Below are 12876 nucleotides of genomic sequence, written 5' to 3' on the forward strand. Positions count from 1 at the left end.
AGGGGAAATGAGCTTTGATTCTTGACAAGAGAATTGTTTGTGATCTGAATAAGGACAGCTGCATAGAAGAGGTGACAAAGAGCCCAGGGGACATGAAGTCTTAGATGATTTGCTCTAATCCCTTGTTGTAAAGACAGCTTAATGTGAGGGAGGGAGTAGCAGGGGCGCTTTGATGAATTCTGAGATTGGAGTTAAACCGTTTCTAATTTGACTCACCGATATTTAATCTTGTGACTGCGCATCCTTAATCAAAACTCAGAGGGAATCTTTAATCTTGTGTATATAAAACAGGAGATGATTAGAGACCTTTGACCTGCCTCTGCTTTCCAGCTGCTTCCTTCTTTTCTAGTTTCTAGGCACCTCTCACTGCTCTTCCTAGCTCCCCATAGTCCTAGTAATAGAAAAAAATGGTGTTCTGAAGTTTTATGAGAACGAATATGAAGAACACAATAGTTAACATTTTATGTTCAGTCCATCAACTATTCTTTCTCTTTCTTTCTTTCTTTCTTTCTTTCTTTCTTTCTTTCTTTCTTTCTTTCTTTCTTTCTTTCTTTCTTTCTTTCTTTCTTTCATTCCTCCGATGGTTGATGAGCATCTATTATGTGGCAGGCATTGTTTTACATATTAATATAGAGCACGAACAAGACTGACATGTCTATTTTTACAGACTGCATCCAACGAGGTCTTTTTTCACCCTTTCTTTGCTAAGCGAGCAAACGCAGGTGATCCAGAAAGATAAATATGCTTTTAAGAATTAAATAATACCACAGGAAAACTCCTCTCTTTAAATAACTGCAAGGTGCAAATTGTTTACTGAAGAATTGAGTCATAGGTCTGATAAAATGTTTAGATGTCCTCAGAAGACTGATAAACCAGTTGATACAGTCACCATTTCAGCATCGTAGGATTTTAATAACAGGACACGTGCTTTAAATGGTGCCCGATGCATTTTTTTTAATGCACATTACACAGGACTCTAGAAGCAATTCTCTCCATCCATGCCCCACCCTAAACACAACTTTTATAGAGGAATACCCCTGCGAATAAGGACAGACTAATATTGCAACTTTTCTCCCCATACCCAAATCCTACCATAGGGCACACCTCCCTCCGATTACTACTTCAGAAAGCCACATATTTTAATAATGTTATTAAAATCTCTCAATGATCCAGCTTCCAAATTCGATTTCAGTAACGGAACTAAATTTGAGTGACCAACAACTGACAAAACCAAACAAAAATCCTCACAACAAGGGAAAATACTAAATTCCAGCCACTGTGAACAAAATAATGATTCTTATAAAATACAGATTTCAGAGCAGAGAAAGCATGTTATCAGTTTTGAAAGACTGTTCTAGTTGGAGCCATTTAAGTTCATGTGAACAAAGAAGCATCAGCTGCTTTACATTCCTCACGCTCGGTCCTTCTTCACAAATAATGAGGCCAACACCCGGATGCTGTTAAGAGGAGAGCATTATTGAAATAACATTTAAAAAGTCATATCCTGCACTCAGATTTATTCTATCCACTATATTGAAACATTGGGCAAAGTTCACTGCGCCCAAGAATTAAGTGACGACATCCGCAGCCGAAATATTGTCTGTGGACACTGATGTATTGAAGACCATAAGCTACAGCAAGATTGTTTATCAACTTGGATATAAAACACCTCCCTCTTTACAGCTGTTGTTTTTGGTTGAGATCAAATAGATTCCCAGAGATATGCTGTGAGCCACTCCGGAGGCACCAGACACCAAACTCTTTGATTTTTATTTATTTCTTGTCTGAAAAACTCTTCGTTTGTGTGGAGGGCAGTCTTTAGCTGTACGTCAGCCACACTTTATTTGTGAGAGAATTTTCTCGCTAAGAGCATGTAAATAAAAGGCACGCTAGAAAACATTAAATCAAAAATAGCTTTCAAACACAAAAGACTAAAAACCACAGCAACTCTGCAAAAAGTTCTCACTCTGAAAAGAAACTTGCCTTGCCCAGACAGTGCCCTATCCGAACCAGGAGGAAGGGACTCCTAGAATGAAAACATGACAATCCTGGATCTCAGAAAGAAAAAAAAAAAAATTCTTAACAGTACTCAGTCTTTTCCCACCATCATTCCGGAATAGGAGAAGGGGAGTGAGAGGAACTCAGAGGAAGCGAAGATTGTGGCCACTTCCTGCCTCTTCTGATCTGAAGCCCCAGCAACATTCTACAAGACTGGCTTGCTTCTTACAGGTCTCAGTAGCTGCAGGACATTCTCGTTCCCTTTTTAAAAATTATTTTTATAATATTTATGACACAGAAAAAGGGATAAAAAATAGTCCAAGTGCCTATGCACCCACCACCTGCTTTAAGAAATAAAATATTAACTTGATTATATTTGATGACCGATGCTTATCCATTCCCAATTATATCTTCTCCTTTGCTCCCAAAGGTAACCATTTCCTGAATTCTTCAGTTATTTCTTTATACTTTTATTCTGCATATATGTAACTCATAATTTTGTGTTATGTTTTTAACCATTATATAATCTTTTGTTGTTTAATCTTTATGTAATCTTTTATTTTTAATCTTTATATTTCTTTTATTTTTGACCTTTATATTTCTTTTATTTTTTAACCCTTTATATCATCTCGTTTACGTGTTTTTTAACTTTTTTCAATTACATCTGACATTCAATATTATATTAGTTTCAGGTGTACAGCGTAGTAGACATTTACGTCACTTATGAAATGACCCCCCAATAAGTCTTGCACCGTCCAGACACCACGTGCAGTTATTACAATATTATAGACTATGTTCCTTACACTGTCCATCTCTCCGAATATTTTGTATTTCTTAATCACTTCGCTTTTACACCCATCCCCTGAACCACTCCTCCCATCTAGCAACCATCAGTTTGTTCTATCTGTGAGTTTGTTTCTGCTTTGTTCATTTATCTTATTTTTAGATTCCACTTATACGTAAAATCACATGGTATTTGCCTGACTTATTTCACTTAACATGATACTCTCTACGTCCATACATGTGGTGGCAGATGGTGAGATTTTACTTTTTTATGACCAAGTAATATTCTATTGTATACGTGTACCACATCTTTATCCATTTATATTTTGATTGGAGCATTTAAATCCTTTTACATTTAAATTAATTATTGATAGGCAGGTTGTTATTGCCATTTTATTGTTTTCTGATTGTTTTTGTAGCCCTTCTCTGTTCCTTTCTTATTCTCTTGCTCTTCTCTCTTATATAATAATGATTTTCTGTAGTGTTTAGATTCCTTACTCTTTATTTCTTGTACATCTCTTATAGTTTTTTGCTTTGCGGTCTCCATGTGCTTCATATATACCAAGCTATGATTATAGTAGTCTATTTCAAGATGGTCACTTAAGTTGGAACGCATTCTAAAATCACTACCATCTTTATTCACTCCCTCTATGTTTGTGCTTTCGTAATTATTTTTTACATCTCGTGTGTGTGTGTTTATGTGTACCCCCTTAATTTGCTGTTGCCTTTTCATCTCTGTATTAGCTTTAGTGTAGGTTGATCCACTGCTTTTATTGCGTTTGCCCTTGTTAGTGAGATTTTTTTCTTTGCGATATTTTCTTATACATATTTTTTTTCTTCTTCAAGAAACTCCTTTAACATTTCTTGTAATACTGGTTTGGTGTTGATGAACTCCTTCAGCTTTTTCTTGGCTGAGACAGGTTTTTAACTTTTATATATTCTTCTGTAACTTGCTTTTCTCCAGCAACATTATGTTTATTAGGTTCTTTCATAAATATATTTGGCTCTAGTTTATTAATTTTCAGTGCTTTATAGTATTCCATTATATGACTGAACTACCAAAAGTTAATCTACTTTTCTGTGGATAGGCACTGAGGTTGTCCTTAAGTGTTTGCTATTACAAGCCATTTTACTGTGAACATGTCTCTGTCTCCTTGATTACATAAGCAATCTGCACCAGGATATACTCTTATGAATAAATGAGTTATAGGGCAAATAAATCTTTGACTTTACTAAATATTATAAAATTGATCTCCAAAGTAGCTACTCCAATTTATATCTATTTCCCCTCCTGTGTATAGAAATTGCTACTGCCTTATTTCCTTATCACCATTTGGTATTGTCAGGTTTTTTAATTTTTGCCAATATAATAGGTGTGAAATTATAATTGTCTTTTCAAATGATTATTAGTCATTTACTTTTCCTCTACTGTAAGGTTTCATGGGGATTTTTTTGCCCACTTTTTGATTGTGTTATTTGTCCTGTTCTTATTGGTGTACAGAATGTCTTATACACATTATATGTTAATCTTCTGTTGTTTAGACATGCTGCAAATATCTCTTTTTCACTCTTATTATAATGTTTTTTGATGAGCAACATCTTTAATGTAGTATATGCCATCACTTTTTTTTTTTACAATTTGTATTTTTTTTCTGTTTTATTTACTTCCTGCCCTAAAGTCTTGAAGATATTCTCCTTGGTTTTCTTCTGAATTTTTAAAGTTTTGATTTTCATGGTCAAATTTTTAATGTTCTTTGAATTTATTTCTTTATAAAATGTGAAGTAATATGGTACAGTGACTAAGAACTTGGAATCTAGAGCCAGACTGCTTAAGTTCACCTCTTATCTCTAGCACTTTTTAGCCAGTCACTTAACCTATGTGTCTCAGTTCTTAATCTGTAAAATGGGTATAAAATAAGTGTCTACTGATAGATAACTGTGAAGTTACTATTAGGATATGTAGAAACTTCTTCAATGGGGTGAAGATGATGATGATGATGATTTGAAGTAGGGCAATTTTATTTTTGCATATGGAGAGCCGAATTTTCTACTCCTATATATTAACTAGTCTACCGTTTTCTCACCTCACTTTGTAATAATGTCATTTCTGTCATATATCAGCTTTCATGTAGGTGTGAACATTTTTTAGCTTCCCTATTCCTCCATGTTGGTTTTGTTTTTGGTCTATCCTCTAGGAAAATTCGAAGCCTACATTTTAAACTCCCTGAAGTTACCAACTTGCCTCTTCTTTTATCTATATTCCCATCTCAACAATATAATTTTAGTCGTTTGATACACAACTGGACAAGGTCTCTATCAGTTCCCCAGGTCTGCCATAGCAAAGTACCACAAACCGGGCCACTCAAAGCAACAAACACTGTTGTCTCTTAGTGCTGGAGGCCAGAAGTCCAAAATCAAGGTGTTGGCAGGCCCACACTCCCTCTGAGACCTGGAGAGAAGTCCTTTCTTGCCTTTCTCTAGCTTCTGGTGGTCTGCTGGCAATCTTTGGTGTTCCTTACCTTATGGGTGCATCACTCCACTCTTCCATCATCACATGGCATTTTTCTCTGTATCTCTGACTTCATTCGGATTTCCTTTGATAAGGACATTAACCATACTGGATCACGGACCCACCATATGGAAGTATGACCAAATCTTGGGTAATTACATTTGCAATGACTCTATTTCAAACCAAGTCATAGTCTAAGGTACTGGTATTGGGATTTTACTTTTGGTGGGGATTTAAGTCAACCCATAACAAGGGCATAGGCAGTGGAAGCGCTGGCCTCATGACTCAAAGCTCAGGCAGCAGCTCATTGACCCAAAGGTCTTGAAAGAGGCTGTCTGTAGATAACAGGAGCTTTCTTGATAAATACTCTGGAAAGTTAGATTAGTACTACTTTACAGTCTAAATTTCATTCTTAGAGGATCATAAAATTGAACCAGTTCCAATTTTGAATTAGCAATTCAACGGTGTCTTCAATTTTCACAGGCCACAGACACTCTCAAAACCCAAAGTAGGACACTGCAGGACTCGACTCCACATGAGTGAAGCTTGGACCAAGGGTCGCCTTTTTCTGTGAAAAAATAAAATAAAATAAAAAGACAACAACTGGTACCTGTTAAAATCCTATAATTTACCAGCATTCTTCTGGGCACTAGTGATACAGCATTGAACAAAACATGCAAAATCCCTGTTACCACAGAGATTTTATTCTAGTGGATGGGGAATGATTGCGAAGCAACATGAATGAGTAAAATATGTGTAAACTCTGTAATGATGGAGATTTTTTACTGCTTCATCCAATGCTGCATCCCAAATGCCTGGGATGGTCATTGGCACATAGCTGAGCATCGACAAAAATAAATTGAGTCCTAAATGGGGATAAGTGTGATAGCAAAAAAACAAGGTAGATGAATGGAATAAGAAGGGGGAAGGGATGTAATTTTTAAATGGGAGAATTGAGGAAAGCTTCACAGAGAAACGATCACTGGAATGATCTGAAGAAAGTGAGGACACAAGTTAAGTGTGTGTCTGAGAAAGAAAAGGGCTGGAGAGCAGCCTGGGCAAAGGCCCTGAGATGGGCGTGTACTTGGTGTGTTCAGGGAATAGCACAGAAAGAAGGAAAGGAGGGAAAGAGCAGTAGAAGGGTAGAAAAGTAAGGGTTTGGGGGATGGCCAGATCAGGGAGGGCCAAATGTACCACTATAATCACCTTAGCATTTGCTCTGAAGGGAAGCCACTGAGGGTTTTAAACAATGGCATGAACAACTGCTTGTATGTTAACAGGTTTATTTCAACGACTGTGTTTTTGAATACACTGAAGGGGCAGAGGGTGCAAACAGGAAGCTATCGCAGAAGCCCAATGAGAGATGACCAAGGATGCCTTGGACCAAAATAGGAGCAGTAGTAGGATGAGAACAAATAGGACCCTAGGTACGTTTTGAAGGTTTAGACAACAGGGTTTGCTGATGGGTAGGATTTCGGACATGAAAGAAAGAGAGCAGTTGAGGTTGTAGCCGGGCAAAGACGTGGAGGACCTGGAACTGTAACTTACTACTAGTAAGAACGTAAAATGACACAACTACCTTGGAAAACTATTTTTGACAGTTTTATAAAATGTTATCCGATATACTTCCCATACTACCTGGACATTCTACTCCTAAGTGATCTACTTAAGAAAACTGAAATCAAGTGTCTGCACAAAGACCTACTGGGTGTTTACAGTAGCTTTATTCATGATAGTCAAAAACTGGAAGCAACCCAAATGTCCATCACCTGGTAAAGACATAAACACATTGCGGTATATCCATATAATGGGATTTTAATCACAACATGGTGAATTACTGCCACAACGACATGAATTAATCTTAAAATATAAGTGAAAGATGCAGGCACCATATATAATTCCACTTATATAGAATTCTAGAAAAAGTAAACTAATTCTATAGTGACAAAAAGCAGGTCAGTAGTCTCCAGGGGACAGAAGTTAAAGGAAGAGTGGTTTCATGAGTATAAATATCAGTCAAAACTCTTTGAATCATACATTTCAAATGAATAGAGTTCACTGAACATAAATTATCGCTCAAAAAGTTGATTTAAAACAATTTTTAAAGAGAATGAAACCAGGGTTTTTATCCTGAATGACCAGAAGAATGGAGTTGCAATTTGCATAAATGAGAAAGGCAGTGAGAGAAGCCAGCTTTGTTGATGGGGAAATATCAAGAGTTCAGTTATGGCCATGCTATGTTTGAGAAGCATTTCAGACATCAAAGGAGATAGTTTAAGTGGGCAGTCAGATATAAAATCTGGAGTTCAGGAAATGAGCCAGGCTCGAGATTTATATATGAAAGTGATTACCATATAAATCAAGTCACAAGACTCTATAAGATTATTACAAGAGTAAATATAGATAGAAAATAGAAGAATTCCAAGGACTAATTCCTGGGACTCTTCAATATTAATAGGCAGCGGAGATGAGAAGAAACAAGGAAGAATCTGAGAAGGATCAGCAAGGATTAAACTGAAAAGCCAGTAGGGCTTTGTCCCCCAGAAAGCAAGTGAAGGAAGTGTTTCAGGAGAAGGAAAGAATCCTATGGCAAACGCTGCTGAAAAGTTGGATTAGATAAGAACAGAACTGCGCATTAGAATATAACCTGGAGGTCATTCCTGACCTTGGTGGGGTGATGGTAAAGAATAGAGAAACTGGAGTTAGCCTACATAGTTAGTTCACTCACAGAGTTTTGCTTAGAAAAATGGGAAGGAAGCGGTAAGTGGAGAAGAAAGTGTGGTCAAGGGAGAGTTTTTTTGTGTGTTTCTTAAGATGGGAGGAATCACAGCATGTCCGCACACTGATGGGAATGATCCAGTGGAGGAAGAAATGTTAGTGCTTTAAAGGATATTGGGGAGAGTTATTAGAGCAACATTCCTGAGGAAGTGAGAAGCGATGGGATGAGGTGCACAATCAGGCTGGCTTATGTCAGGAGCCCAGGATGCTCCTCAGCTGTAAACAGAGACAAGGAAGAGCATGCAGGCCCATGAAGAGAGGCGAGGCAGGGGGAGCTGGGGTAGATCCTTTCTGAGTGCTTCTGTTTTCTCAGTGACAGAAGCAGCAATATTATGCTTGAGAGGGAGCACAGTGAGAAGCTGTCGGAGAAGAGAGAAGAGGGAAGCAACTACAAAGCAAGTCAGCTAGCACAGGAGCTGGAAACCTCCAGGCCACTGGCTCACTGGCCCACCTGTTTTTGTATAGCCTATGAGCTAAGGCTGGTTTTTACATTTTCAAAGTAAACTGTGAAAGTCACTATTAACCTTTCAGTGAGAACAGGTTCTTGAAGAGTTGAAGACATTTCCTCTTGGCTCACAAAGGCTGCAATATTTACTACTGGCCTTTTGGGGGAAAGTAGGCCAACACTGTATGCAGGGGAAGCAGAGAGTGAATAGGCTGGGGCTCTCGTACCATACATCAGCCAGGCAAGAGGAAAGCATTGGACAGAATGTCAATCCTCATACACAAGTACTACAAGTTCAATATTAATAACCCGGTGTTAGAAATGAGCTAATTGAGTTTCGGCAAAGTTAGATAACTTTCTCCAGGTCACAGAAATAGTAAGGATGGAATAAAGACTTACATAGGAAATATACAAATACCTCAAACTTCTGTTTTGTTTCCACTCTGCTATGCTGCATCACAAAAGACTGTGACCTCTGCCTTTACCTTGAATCCTCGCATCTGCAGGTGCCAGGTGACATGTATGGAAGCAGCGCTTACAGTTAATGAACCAGCTTTCGAACTAGAGGAAAGCAGGTGCAGACCTCAGCCCTTTCTTGCTGGTTTTACCAACCTGAACAAGGTACGTAACATTTCCAAGCCTCTGTTTTTCTCATCTATAAAATCAGATTAGTAATAATTGAACCACTTGAAATTGCTTATATTCAACCATTTTTGACCTGTAGAAATAACAATTTTGTATGATTCAAATTCATACCATAGAAGGACAGTGTGTGGGTTAAAGTTAATATACGTAAAGCACAACTTCCTTATAGGCACTTAAATGGTAGCTATTTTATAGGCAATAATAATAAATGCATCCTTATGCCTGAGAGAAGTCTTTATTTAGAGAGAAATGATCTCAACTATGCATACTTAGCCCAAAGCCACAGGGGAAAATGAGGCGAGGAATCCTGGATGTGGCCAGTTAGCCTCAAGTCACACTAACCGTAAGTCCAAAGTCATCTTGATAACACTTAGCCTGAAATAGCCAACTTCAATACAACTTCACAGAGAGGACAGATTTATCTCACTCAGTTTGGCTGCAAAGGAATAGTGGGTGGAAATTACATGGAGACAGGTTTATATGCAATTAAACTAAAACTTTCTGATAATTAGAATGAGCTGCAGTAGGAGGTAGAGAGTTCAAGGAGAGACTGTGAAAGCATTAGAAAATATTGCTAGAGGAATCGCATAACGGCAAGTTTATCACACAATGAACTAAATGACCTTTGAGATTCTTTCCAACTCTAAAATATTATAAGTTAGTAGCCTCTGGCTCTGGCCTAGCAGTGCTCTATCGTTGAACTGGTTAGTTAAGTATCTAGTAGTAGAGTGCCTAGCACAGAGCAAGATTTAAGGAATTTTTGCCCTCTCCTTCATGCTTCTTCTGCCCCTAAATGTAAGAAGTCCTATTAAGTTATCGTATCATTCACCAACTATACTATACCTTCACTGTATTTCATTCATTTTGATTTATCATCTGTCTACTAATTAAGAAATAGAAAAAATTAATATAAAAAGTAACAAGTCAAAGTTCAAATTTGAATCCAAGTCTGTTCTTATAAAATTGTTATCAGATCAGAGTCAGTATTTGTATGTTTAATTTGGCTTTTTCAAGATTAGATACTGGGATTTATATTGCTAATGGAGTAAGAAATTATTTTCAGAGAAGACAAATTAAAAATAAGCAGTTGGCATTTGAGGGAGACTCAGATCATTTTACTCATAGGTGGGTGGAATGGAAATACCGCCTACTTCAGTTAGACTGGTCAGAAAAGGTATCAATGTGACAGACAATATTTGAGCTGATTTCTAACAGATATGAAGTCATACATGGCACTGGTGAAAAGAGCAAAGGGACCAGCAAGAACATTCTAAGGTAGGAAAATTTGGGTGTGTTTAAAAAAAGAGTGACTCTGGTACAGTGAGAGAGTCACAAAGCCTGAAGTTGGAGAGATGAACAGAGACAGATCATATAGATTGGGAAAGCCAGACATCCAGCCCTTGTAAGGAGGTTGGATTTATTATAAGTACAATAAAAAGTCACTAAGGTTTTAAGGAAGGTTTATGCTCTGGAAGGTGATCACTCACATATAATTTGGAAAATGGATTATAGAGGAGCAAGTGTGGAATCCGAGACCATTACGATGGTGGTGACGCAGTGCATGAAGGATGGGCTATAATCAAGGTATTAGCCGTGAAGATGAAGAAAAGTTGACAGAGTCAAGATATTTGGGGAGGCAGAATCAAATGAAATTACTGATGCCTTGGATATAGGGGTTATGGGAAAGGAAATTTAGTACTGACTCTTAAGATACTGGATTGACCACCTGGGGGATAATGGCACCATTTATTGAGAGAGAACAAATGGGAGAGCGATTCATTTGGGGCAGAGGTGAGAAGGTCCATCTTGGACATGCACACTTTGAAGCTGATCTGTTGGGTAACCAGACTTGGTATGGTGCTCAGAAAAAAATGTCTGGGTAAAAAGCTGTGAATCAATGCAATCGACCAAAGACAAAGAATAAAAGGAGAAGAGGATCCAGGATTTAAACCAGAGAAATGCCAACATTCAAGAGGAGGAATAGGAGCCAGCTGGAGGAGGAAACCGATGGGAGAGAGTCTGGATAGCTGGTGTGTGAGGACAGCCAAGAGAAAAGAATGTCACAAGAAGTGAAGGGCCAACTCCACCAACTGTTCGAAGGGTGGGTAAGAAGAGGACAGAGGGGTGCGCATTGCGTTTGGCTGTGTGGGGACAGCCAATGGGACAAGACATTTCAGTATACTGGCGGGACAGGGTAGAAGCCATATTGGCATGGATTGAAGAAAAGAACTGTTAAAAGGTAGAAACAATATAATTAACAGCTCTCAAGAAGTTTGGTTAGGGAGAACAATGGAAAAATGGGTGAAACCTTCAAGGAGATATATAACCAAGGAATTGATTGCTTGTTATTGGTGTTGTCTTTAAGATAGGGTCGGAATATTAGAATATGGTTACAGGAATGATTAAGTAAAGAATAGGGAAAATGTGATAAAGGAGAGAGGATAACAAGAGTAAAGTGTTTTTAAAAGTCAAAAAACATTGGAACCAGAGGACAAGGGGAGGAGCCGGAATTGGCTAGGATAAAGTAAGTGCCCTCCGTTATGACAAAAAGGAAAAGGTGAGGGTAGAGTCTTTGTTAAGTTAGCATTACAAATTTCAGAGTTAGCATTGGAAGGCTTTTATTTCACTTAAGTGTGGGGCAAGGTCAACAGCTGAGTGAAGATAAAAGAGGAAGGAGTTGTGAGTGGTTTGAGGAGAACATGTGGAATCGTCCCGGGAAACATAGGTGGGGTTTCTGGGTCACAGTGGGTGCAAGCTGAGGTACTTTAGATTATCCCTCTAAGGAATATCACTTCAGTTAGATATGCCCTGGCAACATTTATCTGCTCAGAGTCAGTTGTAGTAAAGATGGAGGGCTGAGGTCCAGCAAGACATGGTTTGATGAGAGTGAGGGGAAGAGGAGTTACGAACGCTTGTGAGGGAGTGATGATGATGATGGACATGGACTATTTAATGATGAACATAAGAGCAAAAGAACAGAAAAATCAACGAAATGCTTAAAGGGCATATTTCTGAGTGGGGAGCATGTAGGTACTTTTCGTTTTTGTCTTTACGTGAGTCTTTGTTCTCTCAATTTTCTACAATAAGCACATTTTAGTCCTAAGTACGGTTATTAAAAAATAACCAAAGTGATGCAAAAGCAGTTATACTAAGTTTAAAAACAACCTTCTTAACATTTAGAGGGAAATGAGTTTAACATATACTGCAATCCATTGCAATGGATTGAAATATATAAAATATATTACATATTTTAAATGTAAAATAATATATGAAATAAAAATACATAAAAATGTAATGTATGTTAACATATATAATTCTTAAATTCATAGTTTGAAAAATGAGAACCTCATTACTTACATTTGGATGTTGCTAGGCTCATTATTCTGGAATTAGATAAAGGTAAAAATCGAGCATTTTACCTTACCTCGCCTTTATACACTGTGTTTCACATTAACCAAATAGAAATGACGGAAAGTTCTTCCCCATAGAAGACAACCAGCTAATTCAAACTGAATAACTGGATTAGAAGATGCCATTCTGTAACCCCCATGAAGTAATGGATCTAGGCAATAATCATCAACAGCTTCTAAGACCATTAGGTCAAAGGTTGACACTGATGAACCCGAGCATCACTAAGTGCTTCGGACCTTACTTGCCTCTCAAAGTGATGCGATAGCAAGCATCCAACTCTGCCTATGAAATATTCTTGCCTCCCCCA

At 37.9% G+C, this 12876-nt stretch overlaps 1 protein-coding gene across 2 annotated transcripts in view; it reads right to left on the reverse strand.

The window, feature by feature from the left end:
- The window catches only part of BACH1 (BTB domain and CNC homolog 1), a 205402-nt gene that overhangs the window by 118987 nt on the left and 73539 nt on the right, over positions 1–12876 (reverse strand). The window contains exon 5 of one of the 2 annotated variants that reach the window (XM_036219566.1): positions 3693–5858. The exons of the other annotated variant lie outside the window; for it this stretch is intronic. Coding sequence (XP_036075459.1) covers positions 5787–5858 — 72 coding nt within the window. The 3' untranslated portion in view covers positions 3693–5786. Of the gene's footprint in view, positions 1–3692; positions 5859–12876 lie in introns of those variants that run through there. 2 annotated transcript variants of the gene reach the window in all.

The sequence above is a fragment of the Rousettus aegyptiacus genome, unplaced genomic scaffold (assembly GCF_014176215.1).
Source record: "Rousettus aegyptiacus isolate mRouAeg1 unplaced genomic scaffold, mRouAeg1.p scaffold_m13_p_4, whole genome shotgun sequence".
NCBI lineage: Eukaryota > Metazoa > Chordata > Mammalia > Chiroptera > Pteropodidae > Rousettus > Rousettus aegyptiacus.